This window comes from Miscanthus floridulus, chromosome 9 (genome assembly GCF_019320115.1).
Source record: "Miscanthus floridulus cultivar M001 chromosome 9, ASM1932011v1, whole genome shotgun sequence".
Lineage (NCBI taxonomy): Eukaryota > Viridiplantae > Streptophyta > Magnoliopsida > Poales > Poaceae > Miscanthus > Miscanthus floridulus.
The window spans coordinates 142,282,276-142,302,408 of NC_089588.1; the positions used below are offsets into that span (position 1 = coordinate 142,282,276).

At 44.8% G+C, this 20,133-nt stretch overlaps 3 protein-coding genes and 2 pseudogenes across 3 annotated transcripts; 1 reads left to right on the forward strand and 4 right to left on the reverse strand.

The window, feature by feature from the left end:
* Positions 1-2,433: 2,433 nt before the first annotated feature.
* LOC136483152 (scarecrow-like protein 34) lies at positions 2,434-4,745 on the reverse strand (annotated as a pseudogene).
* A 2,285-nt stretch (positions 4,746-7,030) lies between these two features.
* Positions 7,031-9,717, reverse strand: LOC136483155 (scarecrow-like protein 9). Its single transcript, XM_066480240.1, has one exon. It carries the CDS (start codon positions 9,657-9,659, stop codon positions 7,647-7,649), a length of 2,013 nt encoding a protein of 670 aa, XP_066336337.1. The 5' UTR covers positions 9,660-9,717; the 3' UTR covers positions 7,031-7,646.
* A 1,524-nt stretch (positions 9,718-11,241) lies between these two features.
* Positions 11,242-12,752, forward strand: LOC136481150 (uncharacterized). The gene is made up of 4 exons (XM_066478508.1): positions 11,242-11,586; positions 11,813-11,983; positions 12,056-12,121; positions 12,198-12,752. Exons 1-4 carry the CDS (start codon positions 11,242-11,244, stop codon positions 12,720-12,722), a joined length of 1,107 nt encoding a protein of 368 aa, XP_066334605.1. The 3' UTR covers positions 12,723-12,752.
* A 1,350-nt stretch (positions 12,753-14,102) lies between these two features.
* On the reverse strand, positions 14,103-16,420 carry LOC136481151 (ABC transporter G family member 39-like). Its single transcript, XM_066478509.1, has 8 exons — positions 16,408-16,420; positions 15,656-15,732; positions 15,513-15,567; positions 15,348-15,431; positions 14,952-15,232; positions 14,592-14,873; positions 14,309-14,547; positions 14,103-14,214 (listed from the first exon to the last, which is right to left on the reverse strand). The coding sequence occupies exons 1-8, from the start codon at positions 16,418-16,420 to the stop codon at positions 14,103-14,105; spliced, it is 1,143 nt and encodes a 380-aa protein (XP_066334606.1).
* A 448-nt stretch (positions 16,421-16,868) lies between these two features.
* LOC136481152 (protein FAR1-RELATED SEQUENCE 5-like) lies at positions 16,869-19,118 on the reverse strand (annotated as a pseudogene).
* Positions 19,119-20,133: the final 1,015 nt, after the last annotated feature.

Genomic DNA, 20,133 nt, shown 5'->3' on the forward strand with positions numbered 1-20,133 from the left:
TGACTTCCTGGGCTCACATATTGTGTGTATCTGGTTGTATTCTTAAAACAGGGTGTTACATATATGTGCTAATATGTGATGGAATGGAAAAAAGATATAAGTATTTTAAATTTAAGTCATAAGGTGAGATCAATGGGGAGAATGCTAGGTTGATCTCCACCAAATTGGCCCAATGACTAATTTGGGCCTTTGATCCGCACCCTGATCTGGGGCGCCCAACCCAATTATGGTTGGTGAGCCCCCGTCGCGCAGAGCTATAAAGATGAAGGTGGGGGCCGGGGTATTCGGTACGAGGTTCACCACAGCCACCAACTCCCCACCGACATCCTAACCCTAGTCCGATCGAGAGGGCAACGCTAACAGTGACGGGAAGCGCCACTGCCAGCGCCACCGCCCTCACCACTGGATCTACGCCGTCGGGACGAGCACCTCAGCGCCTTCACCGGAGCCACTCACCCTGACGTCGACCTCGCCACCGACTCCATGGCTTCATCCGCCTCCAAGCAGGACGTGTTGGGGCCACCGACCCATCTACCCCTCTTCCCCTCTCTTCTTCCTCTCTAGTTCATGTACTAGGATAATCTAGTTGTTTATGCCGTGATTAGTGAAGTTTCCACCTGCTAGATTTGCACCATAGAGTTTTATTTAATTATTAAATATTATATGGGCGAAGCCCATATTATATCCAACGCATCCTTGCCTAACACCTCTCTGAGGACGGAAGGAAATAATGGGTTCACCATTAATCAAAACAGAGAGGGTGGTTGTAGAGTTGTGGCTGCTCCCACAATCAAAGCCAATACTGGCTGGCCATGGAACCACATGAGCTGGCTCCTCAGACGGTAGGCAGTGCTTTTTTTTAAAAAAAACTCGGTAGACAGTGTTTTGTGGAGGGGTGAGTGGATACGATCTCAATCCCAAGCTTTGAGTTTCAAATACCTGTAACAAAGGGAATGAGAGTTCCAGGAAGGGAATGCTGAGACTCTTTTCAAACACGGCTCTGCTATACCTGGGTATCAGCCTCTGTTCGTGGCCCCAACACGTTTTTTTCCCCCTCTTACGAATTGCTTAGGCGTCTGAAAGCCACAGCAAAAGTTAGGCTCCAACACGTCCCCCCCCCCCCCCCCCCCCCCACGCATTGCTTATGCGTCTGCGTCTGAAAGGCACAGGAAAAGTTAGAATAAACTGTACCTGTCAGGTTGCGACTTGCAACAATCAAATTTTCCATGCTTTGCTTCTCTCCCCAGCTGCACACAAGTTCTCTCTAAGCATCTCCTTATTTCTAGCCCACAAGTTTCAGCACTCAATATTGTGCTGAGTAAAAAAATTGCAGAAACACCACAAAAAAATTGAATACAGCCATCTCCTTTAGCTTCACTTGTCTGAATAATAGAATTACATAAGATACTCAGCAGAAACTGCCTGAGAAAATTGAAACTAGGTAGAAAATGGGTGAATGTACTTTGTGATTAATTTGATATTTCAAACTATCTCCAAAACAGTGAAAATGCAGAAATTAATGCTCTGAACAACCTGTGCAACTTAATACTTTGTCATGCTTCTTTTATATATTCTTTTCAGATGCAACGGAAGCTCCAAAGTTCTGATATCACAAGAACTTCGCACGACAGATATCTCACACACTAAATTCAAATAAGTAGCCTATCAATTTGCAAGGCTACATATAATAATAAAGCCATATACTAGCAATAAACAAACAGGGTTCTTCATGTTTGTCGTACATTTTCACAGGTTCTGCACTAGTACACAGGGAACTATATCTAAGACCCTGTGTTGTTCTAAGCAAGACATGTATGTCATTATAAATTTCATCTATAGTCAGGACCACAGCTGCTGTGCAGTTCAAGAGTTCCATTATTTAGAGTTCCAGAGAGCCAAATACCAGGACACGTCTTTACATCAGTTTTTTGGTTCAGGCTCTGCACCTAACCAGGGAAATATCAATCACATAGCACAGATTTCCAGTAGACAAATAATTAATTGGACAGACCTAGTGGGCTCATGAGTTCATTTACAGAAAGTCAGAAACAAATGTACAGTTGCCATTACCAACATCTCTGTATCTGGTGAAGAAAAGTAGACCAGGCGCTTCAAAAATCATCTGAATGATGATTTTTTACAGTGTGCCATGACCTGTTTTGTGGTAGTGTAATCTTGAATCTAACCACCTCCTTTTGCTGTACCTGAATGAAAGGATTAAGAGAAAAATAATTAGTAGAAACCGCCTAGGAAGTTACACAGAATAACATGTATAGCTTTAATGCTTAATCAAACCTTCTGTTTACCCTTTTCCTAATGAAAGGGAAACACCAAAAAATCTTATGAAAGGGAAACACCAAAAAAAACTTATGTCACAACCTAAATGAACTTCACGAAACATGACATGAGAGTCAAATTTGCTTCAGTCACAGGATAACATTCAACAATTAAACAAAAGGAGGGATGTTCTTCAGTTTGTTGTACATTAACATAAGTTCACCATCTGTACATGTCTCCAAAAGAACAAAAAAAATAAAAATAAAGAAGCTCAGCATCATCAACAATCAGGAATCATAAATAGCTGCCATTATCTATATCTGTGAACCCATCCTGTAAATTAAAGCAGCTAAGAATCCGAGATAGCATCAGCAGCAGCCCATGTCGACATTGCATAGAGTATGCGTCCCTTCCAACCTCCCAGGAGCCACTGACGATCTACATCAATGACAAAGTCCTCGTGAAACTTGTCCCTGACACTCTCCCGCACTGCCTTGACAATATCTGGATCCAACGGCAGCTGTCCCAGCCCTGCCCGGTGGTTCCGCAATTGCCACTTCTTATATGTCTCAGGGCGCTCCACCCTGTCCAAGCCTTCACAAGCGATGACATTCTGGGCACACTGGCCAAAAAGATCACGCTCAACCAGAACGCGCAGATCACTATCCCATGGGGCCGTGGCATCCATCATGTCAAACATTGCAGAGTAGTGGAATAGCGCCTCCCGGAACCGCGGTACAAAATGCGGCGAGCTATATGTGCCATTCATGATGAAAAGGATGAACACATCTGGTCGCATCTTCCGTATGTTGCTGAGAACAACATCCCTCGGGCTTGGGCTACTCGTGTCGACACCTTCGTCCATCAAGTTTCCAAAATGTAGAATGCTATTGACAACGAGCACCTCATCAGGGTCGATGTCCAAATCATCAACACCAACCATCTCCCACTTAGCTGCAATGCCATGGAACTTGAATGGCACGCCGAACTGATGAGCATAACTGCTAAGCCGCCGCCCTGTCTCCTGGACCCGAGCAGCTGGGCGGAACCCACCCAGGCTGGGGAAGATCAATGCCAGTGATCCTCACTTCCGGTGGCCCACCCGGCCATATAGATAAAAGTTTCAGCAAACCAGGCCACTGGGACCCGTAATGTATGCCGTAATCCACAATGTGTACCTTCTTCCTCCCTGCAATAGCCTTGCAAATGGTCATGTTGGCGAACTTGAAACCCATAACTCTGAAGCAGCAGGCTGCTGCATACAGCCGGTAGGCTCTGAGGAAGTCCACGGCTGAGGTGCGCCTTGCCATGAGCGAATTGTACAGTTTGCTTCCTGAACCAGCCAGCCGCGCCTCCAATCCCTCCGCGAAATAATGCGCCAGCCTTTGTGTGGCGTCTCCCCGTGGAGAAGAGTGCTGCTTGATCTTCCAAAGCAGTTCGGCTGCGCTCCGGCGGTCGTCCGTTGCCACAGCCTGTGCACAATGTATGAGCAAGGTGCACAAGTCCACCGCTCCGTTGGCACTCCGCGCACTCCCTTTCCTGCTCTTCTTCTTCCCAGCCTCATTGCCCATACTGATGCGGAGGCCCTCCATCTCTCTGAAGAACAATTGGAACCCATTGGCAATCATTTCGTCAATCACCTCACCAGATTCCTCCGGCTCCAGTGCCATCATCTTGCTCTCCCTGCACAAATTGGCCTCTAGGACATCGTCCCGGTTGTGCCGGTTCTTGCTGCCCCTGCAATTGGCACTTGCCTCTTCCTTCACTTGGAGGACGGTGGCAGAGCCACGCAGCAGGTCGATGTCTCTAGGCAGGAACTTGTTGGCCTCTTCCATGCCCTTGAGGAACATGGCCTTGCTTCCCCAATCCTGCTGGGCACTGAAGAATGCCGAGGCCAGCGCGGCGTGGTCACCATCTACGACTGCAAGCATGGTGCGGTTGGCCTTTTTCTCCATCTCCTCCTCGGCGGCGGTGTCACTCCGGACGCCAGCATCCCCCAATCGCGCCGGACTCTCGTCACTCCGGACGCCAGCATCCCCAAATTGCTCGGACGTGGTGCTGGCGTCCGTGGTGAGGTCGTCGGCCCCCACTCCCGCGTCGGAGCCGGAGGACCCCGACACGGTGGGGCTGCCGTCCGAACACGAATCCGCGGTGGCGTCGGAGAGGACCCGCGTGTACGACTCCTGAGCTTGCTGGAGCGCGGGGTGGTCCGGGTACTGGTAGAAGAACTCATCGTCGATCCCCTCCTCCATGAGTATGCGCTCGATAAAGGGGAGGCCGAGGTCGTCGGAGGCCGGGTCCTTGCCCTCGCCATTGCAGTCGGGGCGGGGCGTCGCGGTCAGGTCGAGGAAGATGGAAGGGGAGAAGGGCTCGTCAAGGTCAGCCAAGGAAACCTCCGGCGAGGCGGCCATGGCTGCCAGGCTGGGTAATCTGGGTGGGATAAAAAATGGAAGAAGCGGTTGCCGTTGTGGTGGACTGGTGGGAAAAAGTGTACTCCCCGACACACGGTGGTCTAGGTAACCCCTCAATTATGAAACGGTCTGATTTATCCCTGAACTTTCTAAAACCATCTATTTTATCTTTAGGCGGTTTTTAGAGGCGGTTTGCTACAGTAGCAGGGGTTTTGTCTTTTTTTTTATTTCCGCTTAATCTTTGAAAAATCATAGTAAATCACAGAAAAATCATAAAATGGAAAATCTAATTTTGTTGGACTCCACATTAGTAGATCTACACAGTGAACATATAATATAGTACGCTTTAGTACAAAGTTTTTGCTGTAGCTTTAGATTAATTGGAAAATCCAATTTTGTCTGTAATTAATTAGAATAATTCATAGTTGCAGCTTCTATGGTCCAATTGTGGTGAAATTTTTATGGTAGGTTAATTATTATATGCTTAAACTATAGTAAAAATTTCGTACTCATTGGACCATGTATAACTTAGTTATAGATAAATTCCAATTAATTACAGAAAAAATTAGATTTTCTAATTAATATAAATCTACAGTAAAAGTTTTTGCTAAAGTGTACCATATTATATATTCACTGTGTAGATCTACTCACGTGGAATCCAACAAAATTAGATTTTCCATTTTATGATTTTTCTGTGATTTACTATGATTTTTCAAAGATTCAGCGGAAATAAGAAAAAAGACAAAACCCCGCCACTGTAGTAAACCGCCGTTACTGTAGTAAAACCGCCGCTGAAAACCGCGAGGGTAAAATAGACGTTTTGGAAAGTTCGAGGGGTAAAATCAGACCATTTAATAGTTGAGGGGTTATGTAGTGCAGTAGACTTTTTTCTGGACCGGTGGGTGGATAAAAACGGAATCTTTTTCTTTTCTTTTCAGAGGGAGAAAGGAGGGGAGAGAGGATGCTGGGAAGGGAAAGCGCCGAGAAGGTCGTTCTGAAAATTCTGATGCGACCTCGGCGGCTGCGAGATGAGGCCAAACGCAACTGTGATGGAGTCTGCTGCGACTCTTGTTTTGTCTTCTCCCGTCCGTGGACCCTCCGGAGACGTCAATTTGCAAACAAACAGTCTTCTTGTGCCAGGCTGCTGTATCAGGCACCTTCTAGGCTGCTACGGACTTACATTGAAACAGAGTAACGGCTTCCTAATTTTTTTTTTTTTGAATTTTCTTATTACTAGAACGCAGCAAACACACAATGCACTGCACCTCATACATGATTAGTGGTATGTCTCTGTCACCTCGCATGACAATGACAATATTCTGAATTTGCTCATGCTGAACATGCATCAGAAAGGTGGAATAATTTATAAAGTGGATGGACAGAGCAAAAGACAGACCAAGTTGCACCTGCTTCAGATCTGCATATGCCAGCCTCTAATAATCAGACTGCTCACCTTTCCTCAGGTGTTCATACCCTGCTCCAAACATGGACTCTTGAACAAAACCATTACTGTACAAAACCTGAAAAGTAAATGAATAAACATGACAGAGATGCATAGAGTGAGCTCATTACACCCTCCAAAAAAAAGGTACGATTCTCTATGCTAGAACACTCGATAGAGGAAGAAATAGTCTTAAGAAAACATAGTGAGAAATGACTGAGGCAACCAAAAATCATCTCTGATCTGAAGTTTGTTCCATGTTACTCTAGTTTGATCAAAAGCTCAAAAGTCTTACAGGAATCCTAGCAGGTTCAGCATTCTACGCACCAGTAAGCCAGTAACTCAGTATCAATATTGCAAACACTGCTACTCTGATGCCTAAAGTTCAAGGTTCATATGAGAATCCCAATAGGTAGAGAATCGTACTAAATTAACTGACAGCCAATTTACAGATGTGCAATTGTGGGCCTCTTCCTCTGTCATAGGACCATCGCCAGTGACCCAGTACTACTGTGAAGAAATTATAATGATAAAGGATCATTGCAAACTTACGATGACCATAAGTTGTCCATCTTTGTTCAGAAACTATCACAACTGTCATACTATGTATCATCACATATAAGCAGATGCCATCCAGCACCTCTCCTGAAATTGCAGAAACAGTTTCTTTGCAAGGCCCTTGTGTCTGTGCATGCTGCTATATCATTTGTACTCCCTATGCTTTGAGCAAAAGAATCAGTCAGGTATGCTGAATAAGCCTGCCATAGTTTGATCCCCAAAATAAAAAGACAAACACCTCTTTCAACTGTACTCTGAATGAAAGAATTCAGAAAATATTCAGCAGAAACCGTCCCCAGGAATTTGAAACTAGGTAGAAAATGGGAAAAGTTTCTTTCAAAAAAAGAGAAAATGGGAAAAGTATGGTATCAGTAAGTTTGCATTTGAAACAATCACCAAAAAATAAAGCAGCAGAAATCACTACGCTGAATAACAGAATAATAGGTGCGCTTTTAACGCTTAATCACGTGTCTGTTTACTCTTTCCAGGTGCAAGGGAATACAATGTTTCAACAAAAAGTGGACTTCACAACACAGGTACCACAAGTGGCCTTTCAGTTTGTCGTACATTTACACAGGTTCTGCAGCAACACACTGAGAACTAATCTAAGATCCTATGCAGATATAAGAAGCAACAAGAACACCCAAAGAAGCATCTACTATTACATTATTAGAAGACATTTTAATGCATCTACTGCTTATATCCAAGCATCTTTAAATAAAGTGTGTTGAACCACATAACACAGATGCATATATCTCTGTATCTTGTGATGAAAAGCCATTAAAGTCCTGAGATAGCATCATCTGAATTCTGAAACTCATGTCGACATGGCATAGAGTATGCATACCTTCCACCACAGCTGCTGAGCAGCTCATGAAGTTCATTGGTAAGACAGAAATTCAGAATCATATATGTATAGTTGCAATTATCGATATTTCTGTATGTAGTGAGAAAAGCAGCTAAAGTTCTGAGACAGGATTATCTGCAACCCATGTCGACATGGCATAGAGTATGCGTCCCTTCCATCCTTGCAGGAGCCAATTATGATCCGTATCAATGACAAAGTCCTTGTGATACTGAACCCTAACATTGTCCCTCAAGGTCTTTACAATATCTGGATCCAATGGAAGCTGCTTTAGCCCTGCCCGGTGGTTCCGCACCTGCCATTGCTTATATGTCTCCGGGCGCTCCACCCTGTCCGTGCCCTCACAGGCAACAACATTGAGGCTACACTGCCTAAAGAGGTGCCGCTCAACCAAAAAGCGCTGGTGACTATCCCGTGGAGCCGTGGCATCCAGCATGTCAAACATTGCAGAGTAAAAGAACAGCGCCTCACGGAAACGTGTTACAAAGAATGGAGCGCTAAACGAGACATTCATGACATGAAGGATGAACGCATCAGGTTGCATCTTGCGAATGGTTCTGAGGACAACATCCCTAGGGCTTGGGCTATCAATGTCGACCCCCTCATCCATCAAATTTCCAAACTGCATGATACTGTTGACAATGAGTACCTCATCAGGGTCAATGTTCAGGTCATCAACACAAACTGTGTCCCACCTCACCGTGATGCCGTGGAACTTGAATGGCACACCGAGCTGACGAGCATAATTGCTAAGCCGCCGCCCTGTCTCCTCGATCCGCACCGCTGGGCGGAAGCCGGGCTGGGGGAGATCAATGCCAGTGATCCTCACTTCAGGAGGTCCACCCTCGAAGTTCGCCAAATGGTATAGCAAAGCTGGCCACTGAACCCCATAATTCACGCCGTAATCCACGATGTGAACCTTTTTCCTCCCAGCGATGGCCTTGAGGATTGTCCTGTTGGAGAACCTGAATGCCGTCATTTTGAAACAGCAAGCTGCCAGGTACAACCAGTAGGCCTTGAGGTACTCCACGACCGAGACGCGCTCAGCCATGAGAGACCTGTAGAGCTGGCTCCCTGACCCTGCCAGCCGCGCCTCCAATCCCTCTGCAAAACAACGTGCCAACCTCTGTGTGGCGTCACCCTTCGGTGAGGAATGCTGCTTGATCTGTCTCAGCAATTCGGTCGCACTGCGGCGATTGTCCGTGGCCACGGCCTGTGCACAGTGGATGAGCAAGGTGCTCAGCTCCACCGCTTCGTTGGAGCTAGACCTTCCCTGAGCCCACTTCCCTTTGCCCTTCCTTGCCTTCTTCTTAGCCTCACTGCCCATGGTGATTCGCAGGGCCTCCATTTCTTTGAGGCACAATTCCAGTCCATTGACAATCATTTCATCGACCACCTCGCCAGTTTCCTCAGGCTCAGGCACCATCAGCTTGCTCTTCCGGCACGTCTCAGCCTCCAAGTCATCCCAACTGAGCCTGTCCCTGTCCTTGCGGCCCCTGCCATTAATGCCCAACTCCTCCTCCTCTGCCTCACGGTCGATTAGGAGGCTGTTGGTGGTGGGCAAGAACTTCTTGGCCTCCTCCATACCCTTGAGGAATGCCTTGTTGAGCATCTCCGCGTCCGCGTCTCCCCTGTTGAAGAAGACCGAGGCCAGCGCCGCGTGGTCGCCGGCGGCCCTTAGCTGCGCCGGACTCTGCTCCAACTCCGGGCTGCCACCATCTTGTGCGGGCAAGAAGAAGGGGCCGACACCGTCGTCGGTGAAGCCGTGCAGTCCCGTATCGGGGTGCGGCGGTGACAGGAGGAGCTGGGCTGGGCCGTCGGAGGAGGACGGCGGGACGGTGGCCGTGGCAGCGTCAGAGAAGATCTGCGCGTACGGTTCCTGGGCTTGGAGGAGCACGGGGTGGTCGGGGAACTGGTAGAAGAATTGGTCGTTGATGTCCTCCTCCATGAGGATCCGCGTGATGAAGGGGAGGACGAGGTCGTCCGACGAGGCCAGGACCTCGCCGTTGCCATCGGGGCGGGGCGTCGGGGGCAGGTCGAGGAAGATGGACGGGGAGAAGGTCTCGGGGTCAGCGAAGAGGCCCTCGCCCTCCGGCGCGGCGGCCATGGCTGCTGGTGAGATAAAAGTCCAAGAACGGCGATGCTTTGTTTAGAGTGTGGGTGGATGAAAGTTCAAGCATTTTGGTTTCTCTTCGCCATCCAGAAGGAAAGGAGCGGTCCTGGTGGTTAGCGATACGGATATTTTCTGACCGTATTCGAAACCGAATCCGTTTAGGAGTTGAGATCTGTTCGTATTTGAGTTTGGATATCCAACATCCGATACCGTATCCGTATCCGTATCCGAATACTCAAATCGCATATTTATGATGTCGATATCCAATCGTTATCATATCCGACATAGTTGACACTATCCGTATTCGAATCCGAATCCAGACAAAAATATGAAAACAAATATAATATCGGTGATATCCGTCCGTGTCCGACCCGTTTTTATCAAAGGAAAGTTCGGAGAAGACGAATGCTAAAGTGGTGGCGGCTTACCGAGAGTCCTACCAGTGCTTGATAAAAAAAAGTCCAGGGTACACCTGCTGCTTTTTTTATTAAAAAATGATCAAACACCTGCTGCTAAGTGCTGTACTGTCCAACAACCCCGACCCTAGCTTCATTGCGTGCGCGCGCAGGCTGATAGGCCCAGCAACCGCGGCCGGGCGCACGCGTCAGCGACCCGGTCCCTTCTTCCCTGCTGCGCCGCATCGACCGGGCGAATCCACCGCCGCCCGATTTCCTCACATGCACCCCCGAGGTTCCCCGCGCCCGTGCATATATAGGTTAGGCCCAGAGCACTGCGCCGCCCCTTTGAACCCTACAGGAGCCGCCCCGAGCCCTAGCCCTAGCCCGCGCACCGCCATAGCCGCCGCCCGGAGCCGTACCCACCGCCGCCGCTGATCTCCGCCTTCACTGCATCACCGGTGTCTAGAAGCCTCCACGACCTTCGCAGCAAGGTGAGCAATTCGTCGGTGCCATTCGTGTATCTCTTATGTAGGTATTTTTTGGTTTGGTTGATGGAAATCGACGAGGTTTTCAGTTGCAAATGCAGTTGTTGTGAGCCTAGTATATCTCTAATTTGAAACATGTGAGTTGACATGTTCTTCACTTTTGCTTTCAATTTAAGTATTCAGAATTCCATACACTGCAGAGGCAGGAGCAAACCTAAACTCATTTCAGATAAACACATACCATACTACTCTAATCCCTACTGTACTGCGAAAACAACTCAAACAATACATGTCTTTTCTACTACTTCAGAGAAAAGAACATTGTATAATATCATCTAAATTTTGTCAAAAAAAAGTAACAGGCTATGTTGCTGTACCATACAGATAAAGTAACACCCTGCTCTGCTATGTTGCTTCTTCAGTTGGGCTCCAAAGCAATAATGATGCTATACATATAATACTCATAGATGTATTGATTCTTCAGTTGAGCTGCAACTGCTGGTTGCAACTGCTGGCTACTTCAGGTGTGGGTGCGGAGCAATTTTTTATAGCAGCAGCTGCATTAGCAAATTAATAGTGTCTTCCTATGTAATTTTTTATTGCAATGGATTTTTAGTCTACTGGATGTAGTTTTAAAAGGGTTTCAATGTAGCATGGCACTTATTCTTGTTTTTAAATCTCTAGGTGTCATGCATGGATCGTAGCAACGACATGCAACGAGTTCGGAGGTCCCTGGAAGAGGGGGAGGAGATGGTTAGCAAACAGAAGGCGGACTGGCACGATCTGGATTTAGATATACAGCTTGAACATGTCCAAGCTGAAATCAGGAGGAGAGAACAACGATGTAAATATGACAACTACATATCACTTCAGCGTGCCGAGCTGGACAAAGCGGTAGAGACTAAGCATTTTGAATTGGCCAAAAGAGTGCGGACAGAACAGATTGCCCTGCTGAACAAAGCATTAACTGATCAGCATGCCACCTATGCCCAGAAGATAGAGCAGGAGCGTGCTCTCTCAAATGATGCCTTGCAAAAGGTAATGTTTAAGTGTGTTCACTGTTCTGCATTATTATTTTATCTTGGTTAATAGGTAGAGTAGCATTAATCACTATCCATTTTCTTTTCTTTTTTCATGTTAATACAACACTTGTACAAGCATAACATGATTTCGTACTTTGATGTAGCATACTTTTTAGTCTACTGGATGTAGTTTTAAAAGGGTTTGAATTTAGCATGCCACTTATTCTTGTTTCTTACAAAAGGCCCGTGAAGAAAATGATGCCAATATAAAGAACGAGAAACAACGCTTTGAGTCCATGATTGAGCAGGCAAGGGCACAATTGACAACGTTGGAGAATGAGCGCTTAAAGATGAAGACCCTCATTGAGTCCTTCATCCAACGAGAGGAGGTCCGTGCCAACATGAATATAGAGGTAACTACGGTACTCTTTTAATTTATATTATATATATAACCAGCTGAACGCCCCCCTTGTTTGCACTTTCAGGTAGAAGATATGATATGTATACCACGGAGATACATGTGTGTAATAACTAATAACGAGTGTGGCCCGGTATATGAATTTTTCATATAATTTTGGTTACTCGTTGATCTGAAATGATTCTTATTCATCTAATCTATACATGCAGCATGTGGTAATGCGCTTTAAGATTCACTCCATGAAGGAAATGTACTCGGATCTACAGAAGTACTACGACAGTCGAGAACAATTGGCCGAGTTTGCAATTACAGAGCCAGCCACCGTTGAGTACTACATTCTGTCACAGCATTTGACAGCTTATTTTGGATACAAAGGAGACGCACATTTGTACTACCTGAATCCTGTTCACGGGAGTGAGCCATCAACTGCATTGGTAAAGATTGACAGAGAAGAAGATGTAGACAAAATGGTGGATGCACATGCTCATGAAAGGACAAAGATTTGTCATCTGTACATAGTGAACGGAGTTGGATTTTATGATGAGGATGGCCGTCCATGGCAGCCTGATGACGAAGGCCATCCATGGCAGCCTTATGAGGAGGACCGTCTATCGGGCAGCGCTGATGAGGAAGCTGAACAAGATGACACGTCTCGTGTGATGAAGAAACGACGCGCTGATGAGGTAGCTGAACAAGACGACATGTCTCATGCGATGAACAAACATGCTTCTTAGCTATTGGATAGTTGGAGTTTGGTCTTTTACTTGGTCACTTGTTTTATTTTTCTGAAAACTGAATGCACTTGCTCTTGGTCTTTTATTTGGACACTTGGTCTATTAGTGTTGCAAGCTGCTACTTTTCTGAAAACTGAATGCATGTTACTGTGATTGTGCAAGCTGATATTTTTTTTCTGAAAACTAAATTGTAGTGGCTTGTCCTTTGTCTATTCTACTTCTAATTAGAATGTTGATAAAGGCAGCGCGCTCAGGGAATGCCCATTAGATGGCCTGGGCTCTACTAACTACAATGGTAGAAACAGGTGCTGCAATGTCCATTAGATGTCGATTGCTGGACTGGATAGTAACACTAGCTTGTCTATTTTTTCTGCATTGACTTTTTGTTGCTTAGAACGCTGAGTGAGCATGTCCTGCAGATAGTATAACCTGAACTCCTCAAGTACAAAACCAGCGTGTTGCTATGGTGTTCTGTTGATTGACCTATGTTTTGATATGCACCTGTCTTCTGGAGGACAACTCAATGAACCACATGCTGGGAATTGCAGGCAGATGACATGTACTTTTACTGTAGAAGTGTGTTGTGTACCAATCCACGGAATTTCGATCGTTGGTATTTCTTAAGCTTGTTTTGAAATGCTCATGAATGTAATGGACACATGAATTTTCATGTTTTGGCTAGTGATTGAAAAATCACGCTAAATTCTTGATAATCTGTGAACTGAATGGCTGGTTGCAATTGCTCAAACAAATCTTCGAAATCATCGACCTAGTGTGGTTTACTCTTTTCTCCACAGGCAAGATTAATTGTTTTTGTTACTGGTGTTTGAATCACAAGCAAGCTAGAATTGCATGGGTTCACCTATTTACGTCCACCTTTGTGTAAACTAACATTCTAATGAAGGCACAATGTTTCATGTGCAATAAGAATACTACACCAGTACAAAATTGTTGATATTGTTTTGCTTTTTGTACGTTTGCTACAATCTGTTTGATGGAGTTTACCTGGATGCAAGTGGTTCAGGTCAAAATTAAGTTCAGATTCAAAGATATCTTCTGAGCCAGCAATAATGCAAGGTGACTATGCCTTCATCACATAATGTGAAACTGCCAGTTAAGCAGTCATGAAACTGCTAACCTCAGGACAAACTGCAGCGATACAAATGACAACACGCACTGGGTTTTGTTAAGTTCTCACTCCAGTATCAAGCATCTTGCCTTTGCCACAGCCATAATTTCAAGTTGTCCTACACTATGAACCAGCTTGAGAGTCACCACCAGATCCTATCTCCACAAACTACCCTATGCTGAACTTGTAAGGTAGATGTTTTAATGTTCTATTTCTTGTAGGAAAAAATCTAGCAAAAAACTTTGAATGAATCAACTAAAGATCACAGCTGCGACGACCAGTATCATGGTTGTGAGGAGTTTGTTGCTCCATCCAGCATCGCCTTGCGCCGACGACTTGCTGTTTGACTCATGAACCTGTGGCCTGCATGGTTTTGGGGCAGAATGTGAGTTGCATGTCAAGAACAGTAAAATGTATCATTGCATCAGATGTTAAAAGACATTCAGTTGAGACATACGTTTGCCTCTCCTTCAGTAGACCACAGTGTAGGGCATTATCCGGGATGACCATTTCAGTGATGTTGTAGCCTAGTGGATCAGCAACCTTCACATAGACCTCCTGCCCTCTGTACCAGTTATCCAGCTTTTCGGCATGCAGATTCCAGATACCAACATTGTCAAGTGAGACTAGGATCTCATTGTCGATAAAGACAGCGCGCTCAGGGAATGCCCAAAACACGGGTATTCTAAGCCAGGTCTGAATTTGGAAGTTGAGAAGATTTTAGGAAGCAAGATGAATACCTGGACTACTTTGAAGATATAAACAAATGAGTTCCTCTTCATCAGCAGCCACTCCCTAGAAAAGCATGCTCTTAGAAGCTCCATCTTGCTGATACCATACTTTGACGTTGTGAGAGCTGCAGGATGGTTCCTGGTGCGATCGAAGGGCTCCTTGAGCTCTGATCCCAGCTTACGCCCAACGTGGAATGCTTTGAACGCCTCTGAAAAGTCATTAACTGAGATGTATCTGTATGGCTCGTCTCTTCTACACCAGTACTGGTACTGATCCTTCCTTGATGTAACCTGTGATCATAGAGAGCAATGTCAAATTGGGTTCCAAGTCTGAACGTGCAGTAAATAGGATTCTGCAGGAGCACTCACTTCTTGCAAGAAGTCTGCAACACCTTTTCTCTCAGGACATTTGAAGCCCATGGCCTCAAAGAATTCAAGGACATTCTCCCGAGGACCCTGGTATACAATTTGGCCCTCAGAGAGGAGAACAATGTCATCGAAGAGCTCGTATGTTTCAGGCGCAGGCTGAAGCAAAGCGATAAGTGCAGTTCCACCAAGGATGTGGACCGACTGCCTTAGAGAGTTGACGATCTGATATGTTGTGGAGCTGTCCAGGCTGGTGGAGATTTCATCCATGAATAGCGCCTTAGCTGGACCAACAAGCATCTCGCTTGTGAAAATTCAACAAGACATGAAGTCAGATTTTTCGATCAGGGTCGAAGGGCTTGATGCACAAATCTTAATTTAACTGCAGATTGCACATACCGGTTGTGACACGCTTCTTTTGTCCTCCTGAGATACCTCTGATCATAGAGTCTCCAACCATTGTATCTGCACAGACCTCCAGACCTAGAATATGCAAAAGAATTATAGGTAGTGTTAGGGGGCATATCCATTTCTCCTATTTCTTTTTGTTCAGTATATTTTTACCCACCTTGAGGATGTAATCTATGACCACACTTTCCTGACCTTCCACGGAAATAGCCTGTTTGCACAGAAGCACACAATATCTTAGTAACCTTTGTTACTTCCAATGTAAATACAGGGTTTGATTTGAATTAAATGAAATATACCTTCATGTAAACATCGATATCAGGATCTGGCTGAATGTTGGCTTCTTTCTCCCTTCTTGAAAGTTCAGTAAGCATGTCTGTGTAATTGAAAACACCATCAGATCTACTTTACCAAAGGTGTATAGTTATCTTTGTTCCTTTTCAATGTCAGTGTTACATACCATAACGTGTTCCAACTCCTGGACATCTAAGGAAACTGTGATTTATAGAAAAGGTATTATAGCAAGCAAGTAGGCATGAAGATGGATGGAAAGAGGAACGGATCAGCTTACAAAGGTGATTTGAAATTCCCCCAAAGAGCTGAACCAAGATGGGAGTTGTCCATTGTTAGCATTCAAAACAAGACATTGCCTATTGATTATCTTGATTTGCCAAGATGGACTAAACAAAATGATGGAACAAAAACATGTGACATGAGGATACCATGGATCAGAGAGTAGACAGCTAGAGGTTTGGCAACAATTCTGTCTCAAAACCAAGTAAGGTTGGGTTTCATTTCAATTCATTTTCACCATGGCAAACCACAACTGTTCATAGTAGCAGTTGTTTCATAGCTACTGATCTGTGACCCATTTCATTAAGCTGAAGAACAGTTAGAGAGACACTGGTTCAGCTACCATGTAAATCTGCACCACACAGGGCAGTATCACCATTGGTTGCCTTGACCTAAAAAAGGTGTCAAAATGAAGAATCACATCACCTATTTCAAAATCTGCATAGAGAATATGTACATGATATGAGAAGAAAATTACCTGAAAACTCCATTTGCTATCTCAAGCATTGACACATCAACTCCATTTCCATTTGCACCGACTATCATCCATTTTGCAAAAGTACATTGATTCCTCCCTGTACGCTTTTCAGCTTGGCCTTTCTGGTTCACTGAATCGATTGCCCTTCAGTGCCTCCTAGCATTTGGGAAAAACAAAGTATAGGGAATTGTCACATCTACTGATTGTGTACAGATTGCTTATTTACCTACTAAGCAAAATCACACTGCAAAATGATAATGCACTAATTACAGTAAGTAGTTTAGACAGATAATAATTTTAGGGTCAGATTGGCCCGGATCAGCAACACATCAACACGAACACAAAGCCGACGATATGAACAAACCAAGCAGCATGATTCCATGATGTATTTGCAATTTCTAACGAATACATTTACAGACAAATCGTACCTATTGTGCAACAGCAAGCGGATCCTTGGCAAATCATATATCCAGCACATCTTCAGGGAGCTTTGTTTCCTACAAATGAAGAGTAACATTAGCCATAACTAGACAATCCTCACAGACAGGCAGTTGTTAGTTTTGATGAACATTACTCTTAACTACCTCTTCTCTCATGGAGCATGTTCGCCGATTATGACCCTCACCCTTACATAGGGTACATTTCACCTTAGATCTCTTCTTATTTGAAACTGACTTCAACTTTTTCTTTAGGGCCCCTCTGCCAGGAACATGCAGGGGATCCAAGACATTTCTGGACTCTGCAGAATCAACATCCATGCATTGCGGCAGCACCGGAGCATACCTCTTGTCTCCGTTCTCTCCTCCGTTTGGCAGGATCATAGCAGCTTCCTCATGCAGAACACGTTTTAGCCGCTCATATGCTTCAGGTGAACGAGATGCTAAAAAGGATGCAGTGTGACTGATATTGCGTAGCTCATGGTATCTCTGTAGGCTATCGGAATAGTCATACATGGTGCTCTTCCTTATAGGAGGAAATGCACTCTTGGCCCCCCTTGTCCACCTTTTCCAAACACAACAGCCTGGAAGCTCACGTTCTTTGCGATATCCCAATACAAAGAAGATGTGTTTGCAGGGGGTTCCAAGGGACTGCAACTTAAGACAAGAACAAGAAATTCCCTTCAGATTGCCTTCATCAACACATATCTCACATTCCACATGGTATTCTCTGTCTCCTTTATCCTCCCTGCCAACAATATACTTAATCGCATCATAGTCATCTAGAATCTCTCTCGCAAAACACTTTTTGGCTGCTTTTATGCTGAACTGCACCTTGGCAAAAATTCTTGGTGTGAACGATTTCGCAGCCTCTTTCTCAATAATTGAAGCATCTAGTTCTAGGCATGGCAAAGAATTCGATGCTTCAAAGTCCAGATTCGCTTCATTACTGCGCAGCCGTGAAAGGCAGTGGTCAAAGTGCTCAACCAGCTCGAACAATGTCATTTTACGATCTAGATTTACCTGAAGCCTAGAGTTTAGGCTCTCGCTCCGCTGGTTGCTCCTCAGTCCTAAATAGCACTTATCCGCATGGTACGCAGCACACCAGATTTTCCTCCTCTCATACATCTGATACAGCCAGGACTCCTTATCTGTAACGTTATGCTTATCCAAGAATTCTAGCCATTTCCTCTCAATCTCTTCTATGGAGCAACAATCATAAAGGAAATACCTGAAATCATCCTTCACACCATCACCGTGAAGATTACGCACAATGATCTGCTCAATATGCCATATGCATAGCCTATGCGATGAATTCGGCCACACCAGCCCGATTGCTCTCTGCATAGCAAGGTCTCCATCAGTGATCACGGAAACAGGATGCTTCTGAACCATGGCATCAGAGAATGTCCTAAGAATCCACACATATGACTCAATTGTCTCCTGGGAAAGAATTCCACATGCAAAAAGAACTGTGCTGCCATGGTGATTCACCCCAACAAAAGGAACAAGGGGCAGGTTATACCGATTCGTTTTGTACGTGCTATCAAATACGATGACATCACCAAATGCTGCATAATCAAGGCGACATTGACTATCACACTAGAGCAGTCCTTTTAGGTGCCCTTTCCCATCAGTCTTGTAGTCGAAGAAGAAATCAGGATCCCTACATCTGCACTCTATCAGGTAACTGATGACTGTTTGAGCATCACCAGCAGCAACTGTCTCCACCTTATTGCGATGACAGAAATTATACAAGTCCCTTGTTGTAAATCCAACCTTATCATACCCACCATACTGCATTTCCATAATATCCATTATCTGGTGTTTGTGGATCCCAGAAATCTGCATCGCCACAATATCAGCTTTTTGCTCATCACTGATTCTTCTATGTGAACGCAGAAGACAAGCAAGGTCTCGTTCCGCCATTGGATGGTTGTGTTCATAGATGAAATCCTTCACATACCACTGCCCTGTGTTCTCATCCCAAGCAATCACAAATTTAGCAGGGCAACCAACACGAGTTATATTCCGTGGCTTCCGCTTCTTAATCTCCCTCTTCAGCTCCTTCTCTTCGCGGAAACCTTCACAACTGCAAACAAACTTCCGAAGGGTCCTCTCATTGTGGCCGTTGCCCCACTCACAATAACTTTTCCTAACACTAAATCATTTCCCCTTAGCGTATTTGTTATAAAACAGATATCCTTCTGTTTCACTACCAAATTTCTTCCTAACAATTTCATTGTACTCCAGCAAAGAATCAAGATCCGACATTTCCTCCTGCATCAATCAGCGACATTTGAGAAAAGTCTGAAGGAATAGTTCTGTAAAGGCACGATTTCATGCTACATTTTCACATACAAGTCACTCGGTTGCTCTACCTAGTAGCGCTGATGGTGAAGTGCCTAAACATAGGAAACAAAGTACAGGAAAAAAAATTATAACTAGCAGCAGCAAACATCCGTACGGCAATGTCAACAAATATTCAGGACTACAGTATGACAACACTTGTTTTCCTTTCCCATTCCCACATATTACTATATTATTATGGCATCAACAGCGTTCATGTTCATAGATATCTTTTTTTCCACAATGAAAGCGAACGGAGGAGCCTCCCAGTGCCAAGGCCAGGGATTGAACCTGGGATGCTGGTTTGAGGGCTGGCTCAAGGAACCACCCAGAATAATAGCCCTACTGTTCGTACATTATCCACTAGGCTAAAAAAGGGTTTAGCCGCTGTAAAGGATATGCGGACATTTTTAATCGTTCTCCAAGGACCAGAGTATCAGACTTTGTTGCAATAAGTGTGGCCATCTACCAATACAAGATAAAATTTGGAATTAAAGGGAACAAAAATCCCTTTGATATGACCACAAGTATTCATGGTAAAGGAAATCTCATAGTAACACTCAACATGTAGGTATTTGCTAATGCAGCTGCTGCTATAAAAAATTGCTCTGCACCCACACCTCAAGTAGCCAACAGTTGCAACCAGCAGTTGCAGCTCAACTGAAGAATCAATACATCTGAGTATTATATGTATAGCATCATTATTGCTTTGGAGCCAAACTGGAGAAGCAACATAGCAGAGCAGGGTGGTACTTTATCTGTATGGTACAGCAACATAGCCTATTACTTTTTTTTTTGACAAAATTTAGATGATATTATACAATGTTCTTTTCTCTGAAGTATGGTATGTGTTTATCTGAAATGAGTTTAGGTTTGCTCCTGCCTCTGCAGTGTATGGAATTCTGAATACTTAAATTGAAAGCAAAAGTGAAGAACATGT